The 21,191-nt window shown below is 44.4% G+C and overlaps 1 protein-coding gene across 7 annotated transcripts in view; it reads left to right on the forward strand.

The window, feature by feature from the left end:
• SDK2 (sidekick cell adhesion molecule 2) overlaps positions 1–21,191 on the forward strand; it is a 446,383-nt gene that overhangs the window by 386,457 nt on the left and 38,735 nt on the right. For all 7 annotated transcript variants that reach the window (XM_053295774.1, XM_053295769.1, XM_053295771.1 and 4 more), the window contains 11 exons: positions 98–287; positions 2,243–2,341; positions 2,655–2,849; positions 4,704–4,905; positions 5,827–5,930; positions 8,485–8,555; positions 9,110–9,245; positions 9,960–10,016; positions 11,712–11,813; positions 12,463–12,578; positions 15,861–16,047. In XM_053295774.1, the coding sequence (XP_053151749.1) occupies positions 98–287; positions 2,243–2,341; positions 2,655–2,849; positions 4,704–4,905; positions 5,827–5,930; positions 8,485–8,555; positions 9,110–9,245; positions 9,960–10,016; positions 11,712–11,813; positions 12,463–12,578; positions 15,861–16,047 (1,459 nt within the window). The remainder of the gene's footprint in view (positions 1–97; positions 288–2,242; positions 2,342–2,654; positions 2,850–4,703; positions 4,906–5,826; positions 5,931–8,484; positions 8,556–9,109; positions 9,246–9,959; positions 10,017–11,711; positions 11,814–12,462; positions 12,579–15,860; positions 16,048–21,191) is intronic.

Consider the following 21,191-nt stretch of genomic DNA (forward strand, 5'->3'; position numbering starts at 1 on the left):
AGCACCTGCCAGGCACTACTGGGAAGAGTAATCCATTGCCACTGCCTCTTTAAGTCAGTATACCGTGCCTCCATCATTCCTGTCACTTCCCTTTCAGGTCATGTATAAAGAAAAGGACTCGGATGCAAGGGCCCAGTTCTGGTTGGTGGAGGGAAATGCTTCACGGAGTGCCCAACTCACAGGCTTGGGCAAATATGTCCTTTATGAAATTCGAGTACTGGCTTTCACTCGCATCGGCGATGGTATGCCCAGCAATCCACCCATCCTGGAGCGCACACTGGATGATGGTAGGTACCCAGGAGAGAGGGATAACCCAGGGCAAGAAGGAACATTCTGGAATCAAGGGTATCAAGGGTTATGATGACAGTCAAGCAGACAGGTGGGACCCAATATTTTTTTATTTAGTTAGTTAGTTATTGGACATATTTGTATACCGCCCCAAACCAAAGTCTCAGGGCGGTTCACAACAACAAAACACTAAACAAAACATTGAAATCAAGTAAATGCTAAAACAGTTTAAAACAAATCAATAACAATCTAAAATTTAAAAAGTTTAAAAGCCTGGGTAAAAAGGAAAGTCTTCAGACACTTTTTTAAAGCCACTAGAGACGGGGAGACTCTTATTACCACGGGAAGAATTATTATTCCCTCTTATTCCCTCTGTTGGGCATTATCAGAGTAAGTTTGGGAACAACAGCAGGGAGCTCCGACAGTCAGACTCTCTGACTGAGTTCCCTGCTGTCCTGTCTGAACTCCATCTGAGTTCTGACATTCTTGTCGGACCTAAGTTAAGTGGCCAGTGGCACCTCTCAGTTGAGAGGTGGCTCACTGGAATTTAACTTGGGTTTGGCAGGAATGACAGGTTTCTGATCTAACACAACCTGACCTGACAGTTGCAGGGCAGTGGGGGGACACGTCTGTCCTTCCGACAATGTATCGGTTGGATCGGATCGGATCCAGCATTTTTCAGGCTGCACCAGTCTAGTCTTTACCCCTGCTAAGTGGGCAAAGAGGCCCCTTTTTAAGTGGTGGCTCTCTCTGTATTTAGCTGAAGGAGAGCAACTGCCCCTATTGTCTGAATTAATAATAATAATAATAATAATAATCCGCATCCGCACCGCGTCTCTCCAGTGGCTGTTGCTGGTGCCTGCCTTAAGTTCGTTCATAAGACTAGCCCTACCTGGGCTTGCAGGTAGGGCTGGTCATATGGAGCAGCAGGATTGGTCCTTCTCCCAGTGCTCTGCAACCAGCTAGCCTAGGTTTTCTACCCTGGGCTAAAAGTGGTGTCTACCGCACCCCTCTCAGTCACGTGGACACTTGGGGTGCCTGCAGAAATACGGGAGGCCTCAGCCTGCTTTCTCCCCCTCACTGCTCGTGGATCGCTTGCGTGGCAGTCATGTGGGCGCACAGCACAAGCGATCCCAGAGCAGTGAGGATTGTGGGTGTGGGGAAGGTAGATTGTGTCCTGCCTACACACACACACACACACCCCAAAATGGTCATGTGTTGCTTTTAGATTGTGAGCCCTTTGTGGACATATTTCTTCTTTTTCTAAGCCACTTTAGTTTTTGTTGTTGTTGTTGAAAAGTGGTATATAATTATTCTTAATAATTCCAAGGCTATTCCAAGGCTATGCAAATCAAGCTAAAATAAAGCCTAAATCTTCTCCCTCCCTCTCTCTCTCTCACACACACACGCGCATACACACACACACACACACACAGTTTGTAGACAAGCTCAATCTATACATTAGGAGACTGCAGGACTATTTACTGGAATAAAAATACTATTTAGCATTTGTATAGCACTTTCGAGTGTTCAAAGCACTTCACGTACATTATCTTGTTAAAATCCTTACAATAACCCTGGGAAGTATTGAACAATTATTATCCATATTGCAGATGGGAGGCTGTGGTGCAAGAGGGTGGTTTATGTAAGGTCACCGGTGAGTTCATAACAGAGACAGGATTTTCATAGAGATATCCTGATTGTAGCTTAGCCACTGCACTACACCAGCACTTATAGCACAACCTTCACCACGCATTATCAGCAACTCCAAACACATCCCCTGTCCCAGAATAAACACATAGAGCAAGAAGCCTCATCTTTGGCTCAGGGGCCCGATGAGCGCAGGTGCATGTTCAAATATGCCCAGTCCATTCTTCTTGTGTCTATGGATATGTGTGTTCCTTAGTAACTCCATCTGAGCACTCACTCATTCCTCTGTCTTGATGTGTTCCAGTGCCTGGGCCCCCAGTGGGCATCCTCTTCCCAGAAGTGAGAACAACATCTGTACGGCTCATCTGGCAGCCACCTGCTGCTCCCAATGGTATCATTCTGGGTAAGCAGGTAACCCCTCCCCACCGCAAAGACCAGAGTGGCTCAAACTATTTTCACTTCCCACCTTCTTTAGTCCACCATTTTCGATAGCATTTAATTCCTCCCTAAGTATTGTGGGAGGATAAGGAAGGCCAATCCAGTGCACAAGCTATGGACTGCATCCATGGATATCCTCTTCTAAATGTACTTCCATAATTCAGTGTACTGCCTTTGGCATGGCTTCACCCTCTTGGCCTACAACAAGGATGGAGATATGAAAGGGTGGGGATATGAAATGCCAAGCGTTTACTAACAGCATTGTGTTCCAATTACAGCTTACCAGATCACCCACCGCCTCAACACCACCACTGCCAACTCGGCCAGTGTGGAAGTACTCAACCCCAGTGCCCGTCAGTTTACTGCTACTGGTCTCAGACCTGAGTCCACCTATCTCTTCCGTATCACAGCACAGACCCGGAAAGGCTGGGGCGAGGCAGCAGAAGCACTGGTGGTCACCACTGAGAAGAGAGGTAAATATGCCAGCAAAGGACCTAATGGCTGGAATTAGAGGGAAATGGGATGTGTGTTTTTAAGACCAGAGGCTGTGGCCAGTGCTTTCCAGTGGGTCTTCTGTAGGACTGAGCACTCTTTTATATATCCCACAGAACAACATGGTAGTAGAGGAGGTAGAATTCAAAATGTTTCCACTTCATATGTGGGAAGGATCATGTTTTTAATGCTCATTCACATGAAGAATATGCTGCATGTAATAAAGTTTTCTAGCACATCAAGAAATGGCCTGTACTAGACTTTCTCAGCTGCTGGGGTCAAGGTCATCTCTATGGGTTGTCCCCTCATGTGTTCCTAGGCAGGACTATGTTAATTAGCTAGAGAAAAAACAGAAGCCTACTAAAGCCTGAGGGAGATAGAGAGAGGCTTCTTTGCACAATGTGGCTTTCAAAGATATTCCCACCATCTACAGACCTGTAGTATGAAGTGGTACTATCTAGAATTCTGCTGGTTCTCAGGCCCAAACTAGATGCCACACACAGTCAAGTGTATCTTTCTCCTGCTGTTTTTTGTTTGATTTAAACAGTCTCAGGATGCTGAGACTTTGAACAGAGGACTGGTGGGGAGCTGCTTAACCCTTTCCCCTCCAGTCACTCTCTCCCCCAAAATCACCTTGACTGCAAGTTATATGTTGCATCTAGTTTGAACCTCACAGTCTACCATCTTGTTCTTCAACAAGTGTCAGAGTTGAAAGCTAATGGAGTTTCCCAACATAACAATGAGGCAGGTCTTCAGGGGTCTACATGGATCTCTCACATTAGAGTTGGATACAGAAACGTTAATTCATTGCAAACCATAAAAAGTACTCCACAACACTGCTAACCAAATTAGTGTAGGTTAACCACAGGTCCAGTAAATTAAGCAAACCCTAAAAATGGCCAAAGTATCAGTTGTATCTCATCGATCAGATCACATATGTGTCAAGGTCACTCATTTGACAGGGGCCCGTAATGTGGCCAGTAATGATTTCCTGTGTTATTATGTGACCTTTTGGGAAAGGTTGTGCTTATTTTGTTCATATTCTGTTTTTCTTTCTCCTTTAAGCCCTGAGCACATCCCCACTGTACCCCTTAAGCAAAGGACTACTCATGAAGAGTACTCCTTCAAACAATAACATCGAATATCAGAGAAGCAGTGTCTCACCATCATCCCTCCATAGCAATGTTTCTGTTTAGCTTACCTTCTTATGAACATTTCTTGTTTCTTCTCCCCCACAACCCACCCCACTCTTTTTCTTTAATTCTTTGGGAGCCATGTCCTTTCAGTTTTCCATAAGGTAATTTTCCCCCTCTAATTTCCCCCCTCTGAAGAACACAACCCACCTAGAGAAAAGTTATCCAACCCTCTTAATTTTGTGCAGATGAGATATAGTGCTAAACGCTTTCTGAAGAGACTTAATAGGAATGTCATACTAAAATGCAGGAGATCCTCACTCTTTTCAACATACAGATAATCTCTTTTGAAAAGGAAAACTGGGATTCTTGCGAACCTAGTTAGAATACTTTATCTCTTGCTGAACATCAGTTTTCACTCCGTGCCACCATCCTACAGTGATTTTGCACCTCTCTCTCCCCTAGACTATCATCATGATAATGATATTACCATCAACATAGCAGACATTTGTGTTATTGCATGTACTGTCAGAATCATGATGATTAAATCTTTCAACTAAGGTTATATTGTGGAATTATTAGAACTTAAGACACTTTAGCTTTTTTTTATGTTTTCTAGTATTTTTCTGCTGTATAATTATTAGTTGTTGTTTCATTTTGTGCTGGTTTATTACTGTAACAATAAACTAAACTAAACCCTAGACCGACCTCAACCTCCCAGCAAGCCAGTTGTGCTGCAGGAAGACATCAAGGCAAGGAGTGTGCTGTTGTCCTGGGAGCCAGGAAGTGATGGGCTCTCACCAGTCCGGTATTACACTGTGCAAACACGGGAACTGCCTGAAGGGAAATGGGCACTGCATTCTGCTTCCGTCAGTCACAACACATCATCTTTCATAGTCAACAGGTGAGACGGGAGCAGCTGGGAGGCAGGGAGGTCCTTATTAATAAAGGAAGATGCCTCCTTGTCTTAAGGAGGCAGTCATTAGACCGCTTCTCAAGAAGCCTGCCTTGGATCCCTCAGAGTTAAGCAATTACAGGCCTGTCTCCAACCTTCCATTAGGGGTGTGCATGGACCGGTCCGGGGCCATGCAAGAAGCCTCCAGACCGGTCCGGAATTCAGGCAGTCTGGCGGGGGGGTGGAGTGTGGCTTTAAGGGCAGGGGGTAGTACTTACCCGCCCCCACCGCTCTTCCCCCTCTGGCGCTGGACTTTGCTAAAACGTTTTTGGGGCAGCAGAGTTCCTCCCTGCCACCCCTGCCCCCGTTGTTGTCTGCGAGTTTGCAAGTAGTAGAAGCTGGCGCCACGCATGTGCCCGTTACGGCACGCGCACCCATCGCTACCGCCAGCACGTGCGCCGTGATGTATGCGGCCCGTGCGCCAGTGGAGATGACAGGCACATGCGTGGCACCAGCTTCTACTACTTGCAAACTCGCAGACAACGACGGGGGCAGGGGCGGCAGGGAGGAACTCTGCCGCCCCAAAAATGTTTTAGCGAAGTCCAGCACTGGAGGGGGAAGAGCAGCAGGGGCAGGTAAGTACTACCTCCCCACCCTTAAAGCCATATGCCCCCCAGTGCCGGACCACGCCTCCGTGGTTCCGTGCACATCCCTACCTCCCATGGCTTGGCAAGGTGATTGAGAAGGTGGTGGCTCCCAGCTCCAGGCCATTGGATCACACAACTGCATCAAGATGGCTTTTCTGAAGTCCTTTTAAAAGTTGGGAATGTTATGGGTTAGCAAGCAGAAGGTAGCAAGGGCTGTGGGTCTGGGATGCATCCCTGACTGTTCCTGCAAGGTCAAGCCAAGTGTTGTATGTTCCCCTTGCAGGCTGAAGCCTTTCACCACCTATAAATTTCGAGTCAAAGCAACCAACGACATTGGAGACAGCGAATACAGTGAAGAGTCAGAGTCACTCACCACATTACAGGCTGGTATGTGAACATATTGTGACACGGGTTGCTTCAAAAGGAGACAGATTCCTGCTTCAGCCATAGGAATAGAGGCCATAGTGCAATGTGAAAAATACTGCCTAAAGCTGAAGGCATCACAATATACACCACTAATGTTCAGGTTCTCCTGGAACAGCCCTGTCTTAGGAATCTAGTCCTTCATTAGGTTAATCAAAATATGTCTGAACAGGGAAAGAGTTGGGGAGGAGTTTGTATCTTTCTATAGTGATAATCTAGTAGTCACACCTCCATAGAGTAATCCACCCCACACCTAGCCCTAGACTCCCCTCAATTAACTTTCTCCCTATCTTTCTCCCCACCCCACCCCCTCTGTAGATCTTGTGGCGTGGGCCATTCTCTTCCATTATTTTTATTTTTCCTGTACTGGCACTGTGTATGTTAGAATACCAAGATAAGAGCTTCACTTAACACTGACCATTGGCTGGCTACAAATTCAATTTTATGACTTACTCTTGGAGTACTCTTTTGGGTTGGGGAGCAAACTGAGAGTTGAGTCATATGAGGGAGTCTGGAGCAGAGGCATATCTAGGGAAAATAGCGCCTAGGGCAAGCACTGAAATTGCGCCCCCTGTACAAACATCTGACACCCATCTTTCAGATAAGTTTATCATTATATCAGCTGAAAAATACAAGTCAACAGAACATATAACAAAAGGGCCACACGTGTAAAGAACAAACCAAAACCAGCAAACAAACCGTGTGCAAACAGCAAATATATATAAATATGCAAATTCAAAAATTAAATAATTATATTTTTAAATATATGTGTCTTGGATTCATTAAATAATTCTTTAAACTCATTAAATAAACACTAGAAAATGTCCAAAATTGCCCAGAGCACAGAATAATGAAGATGGTAAAAATACCAGTCTTGCAAAATCAGTATGAAGGACTGTGATGTAACAACAGGACACCAAAACAATTTCACTATTTCCCAAAGTAGTTGGCAAAGAACAGACAATCAACGGATTGTCCGTTGAACGGACAATCATTACAGCGCATTTCTCTTTGCCAACTACTTTGGGAAATAGTGAAATTGTTTTGGTGTTCTGTTGTTACATCACAGTCCTTCATACTGATTTTGCAAGACTGATATTTTTACCATCTTCATTATTCTGTGCTCTGGACAATTTTGGACATTTTCTAGTGTTTATTTAAAGAGAGTTTAAAGAATTATTTAAGGAATCCAAGAATTTGCGTATTTATATATATTTCCTGTTTGCACACGGTTTGTTTGCTGGTTTTGAAAAATACAAGTCAAGCTCGTTAATCTTATAATATTTCAAAAACTATTTAGCAGTGGATGTAGCCAGACTAAAATATGCTGGGAAACTACAAATTTCAGTATGCTGGGGCTCATGAAATACCCAAATACTATGTGGAGGTGTACTTGGAAAACTAAACAGAAGTGCCTGTATAATTAACTACTATGCATTGGGGCATCACTATTACATAAGTTTCAAAAATAAATGGAGAATTTGACTTTTCCCAGATACTCTGAAAATAATTAAAGGATATGCAGAGTAAACTGTGTCACTGCTTGGAATAGATTCTAGTATTTCAGAAAGACAGTTAAATTGAGAGAAAGAGAGCAAGAAACTCCCAGTGGGCCTTAATACTAAGGATTTCACACTGATTCAAAGACAAACTCACCATTAATAGCCATATGATTTAAGACATCACATTTAACTCACTTATCACAAGAAGCAAAGTAAGAGCAAATGAATACAATCCTAACTGATAAGCTTCAGCTCAGTATTCACAAGCCCTGATTCTCTGTACATAGTGCCAAACTGAATATATGTACAATGACTTAATATTAAATTTTTTAAAAAGTTACCTGTAGCCCCTTTGGGGGGCTTCCTAAAGGCCATGGGGGGTCTGCAAAGGTTCCCTCTCCCCACGATAGCCTCTAGGACCTCGCAGGGACCATTTGAGCATGTGTGGTGGCCATTTTTAAAATAATATTATTTTTAATATTATTATTTTTAAAATGGCCGCCACTCATGCTCAAATGGCCTCTGAGAGGCCTAGCATGGCCTAGAGCCTCACAGAGGCCATTTGAGCATGCACAGTGGCCATTTTGTTTTCAGCAGCCATTAAAAAAAATTAATTTTAAAAAATGGCGCCCCCCTTCAAGTGGCGCCCAGGGCACATGCCCTGCCTGCCCCACCCTAGATGCGCTACTAGTCTGGAGTTAAGTTTTAAAAGAAATGCTAGGCATACTAAAGAGGATCCATTGAAGGATTATGGAGCAGAAGCTGAATCTGTGAGAAACCTGGGGTCAATGGGATAAAAGGACAAATAGAGGAAACATGATCCCTAGGGGGATTCAGAGGGGATGGTATGAACAGATATAGCTGTGCAGAGGACAAGATAAACTTCTGGTAATCATATTTGGCCTTCACCACCAACATTTAACATTTAAACTTGTGTTCAAGAAGAAATTGCCACAGCCTGCCATTTCCTGTTGTCAAACACCTTTGTTTTACCCATCTTTTTTCTCTCTGCTTAGCCCCAGAGGAGGCTCCTACCATCTTGTCAGTGACACCTCACACCACCACATCAGTGTTGATTCGCTGGCAGGTAGGGTAGCATATCCTTCCTTTCTCTTCTCCATTAGAATTCTATGTGTACTATAGTGGTTAGGATTCAGCTTCCATGGAGAAGGTTCTGGCTAATGAAATATTATGATATGATGTGTAGAAAACAGTGAGCCTTTTTGCAGTGTGAGGAGAGGAGTCACTTTTGGGGGCTTTTTCAGGAGGGGGTGGGCATGGCAATGTGGATCCATGTGCAATGTGGATCCATGTGTTTCCTTGATAAAAGGAAAAGACTGAAGGGACTGAAATTAATAGTACAGCTGTTCTATCCCACTCATTCATTCTTCAGTGCTATGTTGGCTATAAAAATGCCTGTCTTCATTGACTCCTCTCAACTGGCAATGGCAGGCCATGGAAGATAGCTCTTCCAGCTCTTGACTGGGCCATAGATGTGGGATCCAAAAGGTGGCAGAATTTAAAGACGGGAGTAAGACAGCATAGAATCTGTTTGCTAGAAGATGGCAGCAAGTGTCACTTGTGGTGGAAGTGGATATTGTATGTGAGTCCCTTCTTGATTATCTGTTTCTCCCTGCATAGGCTCCACCTGAAGACAAAATCAATGGCATTTTATTAGGTTTCCGAATCCGCTATCGGGAATTGGCATATGAAGGCGTGCGAGGCTTCACTGCACGCAGTATCAGCAATCCCAATGCAAAATGGACTGAACTGACTTGTGAGTATGATTGTGGGTAGCAGGAGGGTTCAGGACCTGGGAAAGAGAAGAATTCGGTATCCCCAGCAGTCCTCCAGTAAATATCTGCTCTGCTCATTGCCTCCAAGCAGTTCTGCACAAACCACTCAGTGTGGCCATCATTCCTGAGCCATCATTCATCCAATAACAATCCCTAGTACTAAGCACTTCCATCATGGAATACCAATGTATACTGTGCTCCCAACTCATCTTAGAATAAGAAAGCAACTTGCCCTGAATCTCTCCTGCAATAGCAAACCAGTGTTGCATGCAAGCATTCACAAACTGTTCTGGAAAAACAAACCATCTTTTGGTCTCCGTGCACTTGGATAAACTCTGCAATTAAAAAATGTAGATCCCAGCTTACTGTCTGGGACCCTCCTGGCAGTGCAGGATCCAGAACCAATGGGCCCTTGAACCATGGTGGCAACTGCACCCTGGCCATCCTGATGCCCACATCTGGTTCTGGTTGGCTTTGTATGTTCTGTGTGGTAGCTTTGATTGCTACCCTTTTCCTGGGTATTTGTCCCCTTTCCGAGTCCTCAGTGTTCTTGGCTGTGACTGTTGAGTTCCTCGCCTAGCTGCTTTCTCCCCCAATAATGTCTTTTAGCCCTGCTTGCATTGTCAAAATGTTTCTTTACATGTGGCTAACCTGCGCTGACTGCTTTTCCCTTCTGACCACCTGCTGCCCTACAGCAACGTACGCCATGCGGAACCTGACTGAGGCCTCCCTCACACAGTACAAGCTGGACAGTAAGTGGGCACCTGGTCTCTTGCCTGTGCATTTGTCCCTGTTTGTGTTTCTGATCTCCCCTGAATTCAGTCCTTATCTCAATCCCATCATGTCACATAGGAGGGAGGGAACAAGGATCACCTCCCTCCTGTTTGGTCTGTCTGTAGACTCTCAGCTTCTAGAATCCTAGGTCTAACCCTAAAGCCAAAGACAGTGGCTTTCACTTCCAATTAAAACTAGGAATCCAGCAATTAGGAAAGGCAAATTCTTCAAGCTCACCATGAGCAGAATTCACAGATGATACACAATTACAGGTTGAGTATCCCTAATCCGGACATCCAGAAACCACCACGGCGTGCACCCACAGCACCAACTTGTTGTGGCTTAGTTTTCATTGCATTTACAGCTACCTGTAGTTATCGTAAATTCAATGCTTATTCATGTTTATACTTTAAGTAAAACCTTAAAAAAAATTAATACAGTTTACAGTAACCTTTCATGTTTAGACTTGGATCCCATGCCCAAGATATTCCATTACAAATATGCAAACATTCCAAAATCCAGAAAGGTCCTTAATCCGGAACACTTCTGGTCCCAAGCAGTTCAGATAAGGGATACTCAGCCTGTACTTGATCACTTAACATAGCAGAATAGGTTTTCACACGCAAATTCTGTCCATGTAGCCCAAATCACAATAGGTTTCTTAAGATGGCATTTTTTTGGTATTAGATTAGGTATTCTATCTGAACTGCAAAATCAGGGTGGATTTGATTTAAATCAAACTGATTTAAATCACTATTTAAATCACTAGCAGGGTGGATAAAAATCAAAAAAATCTGATTTAAATAAAAAAATCCAATTTAAATCAAAAAAATCCAATTTAAATCAAAAAAATCCGATTTTTTTGATTTAAATCAGATTTTTTTGATTTAAATCGGATTTTTTTTATTTTTATCCACCCTGCTAGTGATTTAAATTGTGATTTAAATCGTGATTTAAATCAGTTTGATTTAAATCAAATCCACCCTGTGCAAAATGATTCAAAAGGGAATAATAGAGGGGGAAGGGGTGGTCCTTATGAGATATTGGGGGCAATAGGTAGGGCCTGGTACCATGGGAAAGAATGGAACTGATGAGGGGGGGAAACCTCTCCCTGTATACTGAAAGCCTTATTCAGATAATTTCGGCCTCAAAGCAACACTGCCTTCAGCCTGGTAAGCTTTGTTAACAACTGTGAGGACTAGGGACCTGCCCTTTAAGCAGCTGGCACAGGGATTCACATGCTTGAAGCTAAACTTCACTACATTCACTTTTGTAGCCATGCAATGAACTGGGCCCTTGCCCTTGCTCTGTTCCCTTTCCACCCCTAGAGAGCTATCCCAGCACCGTCTCCCAGCTTTAGGTGGCTATGACAGGCAACAAGGATAAAGCCATGGGAACAGATAATAGGTGAATGGTGAAAGGGGTGGGGTGGGGGGAGGTGAGAGCAGGTGTCACACAACATACTCCTTGTCTGCTCTGAGAGCAGCCCTGGACTCAAGGTGCCTCTTTGGTTATTACAAATCTTGTGCCTTCTGCTTCTCAGACAAGGAGTTTCTGGCATGAGTACAGTGCAAAATAAGAACAGGGGAACTTGGTATGGCATGGCTGGCAGCTGACCTCTGTTTTTCTCCCCGTGATTACTATTTGCATTCTCTGTCTTGCTTTCCCTGCAGATTTAAACAAGCACCGTCGCTATGAGATCAGAATGAGTGTTTACAATGCTGTGGGTGAGGGACCCGCCAGCTCCCCACAGGAGGTCTTTGTGGGTGAGGCTGGTAAGTCAAGCATCTCTTTTCCAGGAGTCACTTTCTCTCAGGATCCAAGCTGATTACAGACTTGCCTGTCCCAAGACCTGTCAGGGATAAAACCTAGAGTTTTTGCTTAGCTGGGAGAGCAGGGGCCCTTCCTGCAGCTCCAGTGGAAGCCTTTCTCCCCAAAGCTACCCCACGCAATAAACCAGCAGATCCATTCCTTGAGCCCCTGGTGGCGCAGTGGTAGCCCCTGGTGGCGCAGTGGTAAAACTGCCGCCCTGTAACCAGAAGGTTACAAGTTCGATCCTGACCAGGGGCTCAAGGTTGACTCAGCCTTCCATCCTTCCGAGGTCGGTAAAATGAGTACCCAGAATGTTGGGGGCAATATGCTAAATCATTGTAAACCGCTTAGAGAGCTCCGGCTATAGAGCGGTATATAAATGTAAGTGCTATTGCTATTGCTATTGCTATTGATTAATTAGAAGGAAGCTGCCAACAGACCCGAATCCCAAGATGGGACAGACCCAGGAGCAAAAGTGAAGCTCACCAGGAGGGCCCTTGGGAACAAGCATCTGCTTCAAAGCAAAGAGGTCCTTGCACCTCCATCAGCTTGCAAGTCTATCAATTTCTCAGACCTCTGCCTTCTCACAGCCACTCCCTCTGCTCCTTTCAGTCCCCACAGCTGCACCACAGAACGTGGCCATTCAAAGTGCCACAGCCACCCAGCTCGATGTCACATGGGAGCCACCACCTCCTGAAGCACAGAATGGAGACATCCAAGGCTACAAGGTACTAGGCAATAAGGGGAGAGGGATTGGGGCTATATTGGGGGGTTGGCACATTTCTCACCTGGGGGAACATTTGGGGATAAAGTTCAGAAACTTCCATCTTGCAGAGTTACTGCTGCTGCTGCTTCTCCTCCTGCTATCACAGAACCACATCACAGAGTATTCTTCTTTATTCTTGTGCAGGTAAATTGCTTAGTAAAGAGCACTGTGTCCCAGTGCATGGTATTGGTGAATTGGTCTTCAGATACCTTACACCGTTTTAGAGTTCACTCTGTCCTTTTTGAAGCTGGGACTAAGTTCATTTTTAGGGACCAAGACTACAGAAGCCCCTAATCCCTTGCAGAGAGGAAATGAACAAGAAATAGCTTCCTTTCTTCTGTTAAAAAAATGCAGTTCCAGATTACACCAGCAAATGATGCTCTTGAGCTTCGAATAGAACACTGGAGTTTTGTGGGTTTTTGTCCACTGTCAAGGATGCTTTTGTTCCTGGGGAACTTTGGTCTGCTCCACAGCTCACATTTTGTAATGGGTGTACACAAAATGTTAAAAACATACCTGTAAAACTAGTGTGCATGTGTGCGGCAGGCAGACGTTTCCAGCCATGTGTATTTTACAGGTACATGCTGCAGGGAAATCAAATTAAAGCTTTATTGTTACGGTCATTCAACCAGCAAAGCTGCAGGGAAATAGACCTGGTTGTGGCACCCTGACATATACTCAAGGCAAACAGTGTTGACCACCACATGATATGCTAAGTTGCCTTAATTCAGGACAATGTATGTGAATCACCCCTTAGCCCAGCATAGTCTTTCCTTGCAAAGTGATAAAAAGCAACCTCAGTCTGCCCCTTGACTTGAGGCAATCTCACCCAACCATGATGTCATGGAGCTGGAGTTAGTCTCTTGCTGAACCCCCACAGAGCCACTCTTCATCTTGACTTCATATGTCCCATCAGTGATCCATGGGGCATCTTAAAAGCCAGCGGAGCTGCAGTTTTGGAAAGTTCTTTTCTTGTTTCCTAAGAAACTGCAAGGATACAAGGAAGTGTTGCCATGGAGCCAGCTTGTTGTCGTCTCTTTGGCGCCTTGGCTTCATGACTTGTCTTGGAGGGATGATCTGGCTTCTCTGTGGAAGTCTGGATATCGCCCAAGAGTGACTTCAGAAGAGCACTGTTGACCACCCAATTCTTGATTCATCCCCTTAGCCAAGACTGAAGGATTGCCTGTGAAGTCTTGCCTAGCTCAGGGCTGAACATGTCCTAACCATGACCTACCCCTGTAACAGAAAGAGCTCCTCCTGTTCCCCATTGAGGTCCTCAGCAGAAAATCTCTGTGGTGCTCAGTTCATCTGTTTGGGGAGCATGTTTGCTCAGGCCAACACATCCTTACTATGCTCTGTGTGCTGGACCAGATATTCTCTGAACCAGCTCCTGGAGATGCCGCATCACCCCTGCTGCTTCCTCACATTACTCAGAGAAGCTCACAGAAGTTGTAAGTAGTTCCTGAAGTTATGTGTAGGCAAGGAGTTCATGAAGGAGAAGCAGAAGAGAGATTGTTTGCTAAGTCACTCCCTGAGTATTTATTTTATTTTTATTTTATTTTTACATTTTATATTTACAATATGTATTTTCATTTTAGCTGCGGTTGTGGGCCAAGGGGTTGTGTGGGCTACCCAACCATCTGTAGCATGTCCTATGGAGCTAGAGCTTCAACTTCTCTGAAACCCCCAAGAGGCTGAACAAATGCTAGGTGCAACAGGAATGTGATATTGTGAGGGTTGCTATGACTATGTGCTGCATTCTCCGCCATTGGAGGGTGGTATTTGAGAGTGGGTAACTCCGCCCATTTTTCAATAGTGGGCAGGGCTAATGCAAATTAGGTGAAGAATCTTTGTCCCTGTAGATTGGGGGAGTAAATCACCCTCTTCCGGTTTCTATTGGATCTGCTGCAAAGTGACAGGACTTCTGAGGAGTTCTATGGCTCCACCTTCAACTTTCCTGGAAAAAGAATTTAGAATTTCACCAATACTCTAAATCTGGATCCAAATGATGGCTTTTAATGAGGGTGCAAGCTTTGATCAGAAGAGGAATACATGTGTAGAGGCTGATCTGCTGATCTTAATCAGTGAGAGCAAATTTTATTTTGAGGAACTAATATTTTATAGCATGTTTAAAATATCTAAGTCAGCCATTCCTTCTAACACTGAATGTCAGCTTTTGTTTATTAAATTCATTAATGTGATATTTATGGAGTTTTATTGTATTTTAATTTTTGTAAACTCCCTTGGGATGAATTGATTAATCAGTTATGATGGATCCACTGAAATTATTTAATTGGTCAACAACCCCACTTTTAGTGCTGGAATGCACTGATCAAGGGAGTCAGCTTATTATCTCATTAACACTGTCAACAGGGCTCCATTCTGTCTGTCTTTCGGCAATAGAGATGGACCTCTGAACTCGACATGCGCACGAGCGAGCCCAACGTGTGCATATGTGCCGGGTACTTCCACTTACTTCCGGTCTGATGAGGAGATGGGGTGGCCGGCCCATCGGAGCAGTTTTAAATGGAGCACCAGCGGGGGGCAAGTGGAGGGAAAGTGCACCCTCCTCCACCCTTAAAGTCAATCCCACTGCCTTTGAACTTCTCCCACCCAGTTCCATGCACATTCATAGTTGGCAAACACATCTGAGAAATTCAGATATGAGACCTGGTATAATGGCATGGTACCATATATAGAGTGCCGTCAAGTCGGTGTCGACTCCTAGGGACCACATAGCCCTGTGGTTGTCTTTGGTAGCACACAGGAAGGGTTTGGGGAAATGACTTGACTAGCAAGCCAGAAGTTGCTGGTTTGAATCCCCACTGGTATGTTTCCCAGACTATGGGAAACTCCTATATCGGGCAGCAGCAATATAGGGAGATGCTGAAAGGCATCATCTCACACTGCACGGGAGATGGCAATGGTAAACCCCTCCTGTGTTGTACCAAAGACAACCACAGGACTCTGTAGTTGCCAGGAGTCGACACCAACTCGATGGCACACTTTACCTTTACCATATATATACTGTAGCAGTGGCTGACTCATGATCCTAGTAAGAGAGAGTATGAATTTGGAAGATAGTGACTTCACATCTCCACATGGAAAATCAGCATCACAGGCTACATGTGGTGAGCCCAGGGGAAAAAATAGGTTCTCTCATGCCGTTCGCAGCCTCTTCTTTTTCTTTGTCCCCTTTTTTCACCATATCCTCTGCTTTCACCCCACTCCCCTTGCCCCATAGATCTATTTTTGGGAGGCCCAGAGGCAGAATGAAACAGAAAAGGTGAAAACTCTCTTCCTACCAGAAAATGGCGTTAAACTCAAGAATTTAACTGGCTACACGGCCTACCTTGTCAGCATTCTGGCCTTCAATGCTGCAGGAGATGGGCCTCGCAGTTCTCCAATCAAGAGCAGGACCCAGCAAGCAGGTGGGAAATGCAGGACAAGAGGCCATAGCCACTTGGCTGTCCCTGGCAACGGGTTGGACTCGGTGTATTCAAAGATTATCACTTGACACAGACTGCTGAAGTGGAAGGAGGGATGTCATTGTGTGGAGGAGCCATGATGGGAACTGTTGCTGTTTTATCTAATACTATAAAATAATCTAATATCTAATGCTTCTTTGACATTATGATTCACCCATCTCTGCTATTCCTTTGCAACTCCAGTTCTGAAATAGCGAAGACACAGTGGCTGATATACTGCGCAAGGGAAACATGGGTACCTGGAGCACTGCCCATGCAGGTGCTGCAGGTGTGTGAGCACCACTAATGGATTGTCCTGCAGCACATCCCATTGGTGGTGCTTATCTGTCCACAGGGACACAGGCAGTGCTCCAGTTGCCCACATCCCCTTGCATGGTATGTTAGTCAGTTTAAAAAAACAAACATTTTCTGCCTCAAAACATGACATTGTAAACTGCTTGAAAATGACAAGGATTGCAAAATATTATACTACAGAAAAGATATCTCTAGTTTCTCATTTATTAAACCCACCAATGAGACTGTTTTATAGCCCTCTTCTCACAAATGATTGGTGTTTTCTCTCTAAACATGGAGGAGGAGCAGGATGGCTGACTGGCAGTGCCCCCAACCTTTGCGTGTTCAGGCAAAGTTGAAAACTGAGTTTCTGTGCAAATACAGTTGGGCCGTGGAACATTTGTGAAAAGATGACTATTCTGAGAAACAGGTGGAGTATTCATGAGAAGATCCAGAATACTTCTCTCTCTCTTTTGTGTCGCTAACAATTTATTAAACACACATTTCCATAATATAGCATTCAAAATAATACAGTGTAGAAGAAAACAATAACAATAGTACATTGACAGACCCTCACTCTTCCATCTTATTCATCTCTCAAATCATAGATCCAATTTAAGCCCACATCTAATACACAAACATATAAATAGCCCCGGTATCAATGCACCTTCTCCCCCGCCCCCCCCACACACAAAACATTAAAGAAAGGAAGGAAGAGAAAAAGAGAAAGAAAATAAAAACTAAAGATAAAAGCTCTAATTACAGTGTCAGAGAGTGCCAGTTTCCACACAAGATAACCATCACATATAGATCTAAGAATTCTTCCAAATTCCCTGGACTACATCTTCACTTTCTCTCTTAAAATAAATAATTTTTATCAGGTTCAGCAAATCAGTAATCCGCTGTTCCACCACAAGAGATGCTTTTATTTTCTAATTTTAGACGCATTGCCAATAACAAAGCTTGAAGAAGCCATGTCTTTTCATTTGTAGGCCATTTCCATTCACTTGGAATTATCCCTGGTACTATGAGTTCTCATGTAAACACAAAGTTAATATTCATCACCATGTCTATCCTTTCCAAAACATCCTTCCAAAATGAACACACAAATCCACTTTCCCAAAATAAGAAAATCAGCTCTGTGCATTACAGCTCTAGTAAGTATCACTAATTAATTAATTAATTAAATCAAATAAATAAAATCTGTATTAGTCTGCTTATATTTGTTAATCCTTGGGGTTTATATCTGTGAGGTGCCTCCTTACAGTTAGAGCCTACATCACCTTCCCCATCCTCTGACTGCCTTAGGCTCCCATTCCTCCTCCTGCTCCTCCTCCTCCTCCTCCTCATTTCCGATCTGCAGCCCACAGTATCCCAGCATGTGTGTGCCACCACCCCCGTAATCATGGACGTGCATCCTTAGTCCCAGCTTCCCTGTGCTTCAACCCCAGGCTCCTGCTGCCCCTGAACATTCAGCCTCTCTCTGACTAGAAGCTGATTACTGGGACTGGATCATACTGCTGGGTGTACGTTACTGTCCAATAAATGCCTGGCTCAAATCCCAAAGAATTGTTGAACTGGTGACCTTGGGCTGGATTTGATGCCCAACAAAAGACACATGTGCTTCTATAGTCTGAAGCCCTGTGTGGCTTCCATCCTCAACAGACATTTGCTTTGTTCCCTCACATCACCTGCTCCCTTCCCCTTCCTTCCCACTATGCACTTCACAACATCCTCAAGTTACATGTTTAGAGATAAAAGCCAACAGGAAGGGAAATGGGGAGAGGCTTATGGGCCAAATCCAGAGCCAGTAGTGTTGGCTGGTGAAACCCTATTGAAGCTGAGCGCACTGCTGAGGATCTGGGCTTGTATCTCAGGCTCCTCCTGTGCAGAAAGGAAGCAGGGCCTGTAGCAGACTCTGCCTCACTGGCTTCCCACTCCTTGGATCCTTGGGGGTTATTCTTGGCACAGCATGAAGGAGCATGAGAAGAATCACAGCGATGATTTTGGCTGGAGCCGTTTGGGATAGTTTCTCCCATTTCCCCTCTTTGCAGGCCCCCTGCTCAGCTCTAAAACTGCAACGCCAAAGGTTTAAGTCACTGATTTTGAATGGACTCAGCAAAAAACCTGGCGTTCTGCCTTGTGCCTTGACACAATGGTTTCTCTGTTGGTTTCTAGGGCCTTGGTGGGGGGGGGGGAGAGGGTTCAAGATACTGCCCATTCTCAAGCTTGAAAACAACTGCAGTTTTCATCATATAAGGTGCCACTGTAGGAATTTCTTGTCTTAGACATCCTAAGGATTCCCATTGTTGCTTAAAGGGCTAACATGTTGCTTGCTGAGCTGAAGAAATAGCTTAGACAATCAGCTGAGGTGGCAGTGAATCAAGCAACGAATGTGCTACTTGATAAGCTTCCTTTTAGTGATACAGTGTGCTAGCTCATCTGTGAGAACTGTTTCACACCCAGTCCAGCTTTCATGTGATAATTGTCTGTGCAATATGTTTGGTGGACCAACCTACAAGGCTTTGTACAGGGCAGTCTGAAATTTGCATCACAGACAAACTTTTCACGGCTTGAATATTTAACAATACTATGGGGGAAGTTGTGTACATCATGACAGAGCAGGTGCTAATTTAGCTTACTGTACATTTGGCAGAAAGCCTGTGTATATGTGTTTCCTGACTCATCTTAATACCTCTGTTGGAAAAACAATATAGCATGGCACATCTCTCACATGGCACGGAAAACCTAAGGTGCTGTGGATAATTTTTTCTAGCATAAAATCCATTGGCCTTTGTGACTGCTTTGTAGAAAATGAGAGGTGGTAAAGTAAACTATGACTATTACTGCTGGCTTATATGCCGTACATGGGCCCCCTAATCTAACGATGGGCACCTGCACTGCCTCTATCCATCTCAAACTCAAGTGCATGCTGCTGGAGCAGCTCTAAAATAGCATCAGCCCAGAAGCAACTCTCTCCCACAACAGTGACAAAGAGCAGTGCTGAGGGCATGATTTAGATTGGAGAAATGGTTTGATGGGAAAGAGTCAAACCCTACCTTTCCCAATGCTATAGCCCGGATCCAATCACCTCCCACTCACCCATACACAGAGCTGGGTTATTATTTCTCCCCTCCTGTTCTTGGAGAAGTGATCACAGATTGTTTAGTTTGGCCCTAATTAGGGAGAAGATGTAGGCCAGGCTGGCCATTTTGCTAGAGGGCCAAAGAAGCTTCATCCTGGGACAGTTAGAGAACGGATGTTGTGGTACATTCAGGGTCTTTATTGTTTACCCTGTTTGAGGCTGGGAAAGAATTTTCCTCCCAGTCAGATTGGCCAGCAATTGTGGGGGTTTTCCTTTTCCTATAAATAATGTGACTTGGCTCTGGGGCATAACTACCATTAGGCAAGGGGAGACAGTCGTCTTGGGGCCCCACTGCCTCAAGGGGCCCCCCAGAGGCACGTCACATGACTCCCCACCCACCTGTGTTGCATCCCCTATGAATTATGTTGAGCCTCTTGGAGATCAGCAGTAGCAGAGAGTAAAAAAACCAGATTTAATGTGAACAAGCTATTCACCATATTTATAAAGGGGATGTGAGTGTGAGTGCACTATATATTGTGAAGTGTGTGTGTGTGTGTGTCAGCGAGGGGCCCATTTTAAAATCTTGTCTCTGGGCCCACTCCAACCTTGCTATGCCCCTGCTTGGCTCACTTGCTTGATCCATCTGGATCTTTTAACACCTATTTCTTAATAAAGTAACACTCAACATGTAAGTGCTTTACATTCCTTATCTCATTTATCTTCATGACAATCCTGTGAGGTAGGTTAAGAGGTAGAAACCCTGAGGCTGAAAGATAATGGCTTGTCCATGACCACCCCATAAACAAAAGCAGCATGGAAAATCTCAAATGCATGATTATAGCATTAATTTGAAGGCTCAAAAACTGTAATGAAAATGTGTGTGGGGGGGGACCCCTCACAATGTTTAAGCTAATTTTCTGACTCACAGCCGACTCTCTAAACTGGCAACACAGTAGGGTTCTGTTAATTTCACTTATTCTTTCACACCAATGTCACAAGCCTGCCAAGGCAGTAACAGTTTCCCAAGATAAGCCTGACATGTGAAGTGCCTTGTGCATGGCACTAGTTGTCAAGGAAACCAGCAGCAGAGCATGGGGTCATGCAAAGGGAAATAATAGCCCCAGCTCATCTCCACCTGCGTAGATTTACCAAACAATAGACAAGCAATAGGAGCCTGTTTCCATCTGTTTCAGAGCCAGCGTGTTGGAATTATTCAACCTCTCCGATATTTTAAAAATTGTGAGCACATTTTAAAAGTAACTAAGCACTTTCTCAGAAATTAAATGTCTTCGTTCAACTTCCTTCCCGGGATTTTAGGCTTTGTGTTTGATCACTTTTTTCTGTGACTAGGAAGTGCGAAAAGCTCAGTTGTGTTTATGAGGCACATAGGGGGAGAGATGTGGAATTGCAATGCAGCCAGAGCAGGTCTTGCATTCCAGTGGTCACAAGATAAAAGGCCAAGACGTGTTAGTAATGAGCAGTATAGATGTCATATGCTTCATGACACTCCAACCAAACGTTGATCTTTACTTCTCCCTGTCTCCATAAAGCATCAATCCTCTGCCTTCTGCATTTTCCATTTCCTATCCTCCTCTGAGTTCCCCACCCTCAGCAATCACAACCTCCCCTTTTTCCACATTCTACTTCAGCTTTCATTTTTAGGATGAAACTGCATGTTCCAGGAAGCAAATTCGTATGGTAATGTTTCCCTTAAAAATAGCAGCTGCAG

This window comes from Hemicordylus capensis, chromosome 2, assembly GCF_027244095.1.
Source record: "Hemicordylus capensis ecotype Gifberg chromosome 2, rHemCap1.1.pri, whole genome shotgun sequence".
NCBI classification, from domain to species: Eukaryota; Metazoa; Chordata; class Lepidosauria; order Squamata; family Cordylidae; genus Hemicordylus; species Hemicordylus capensis.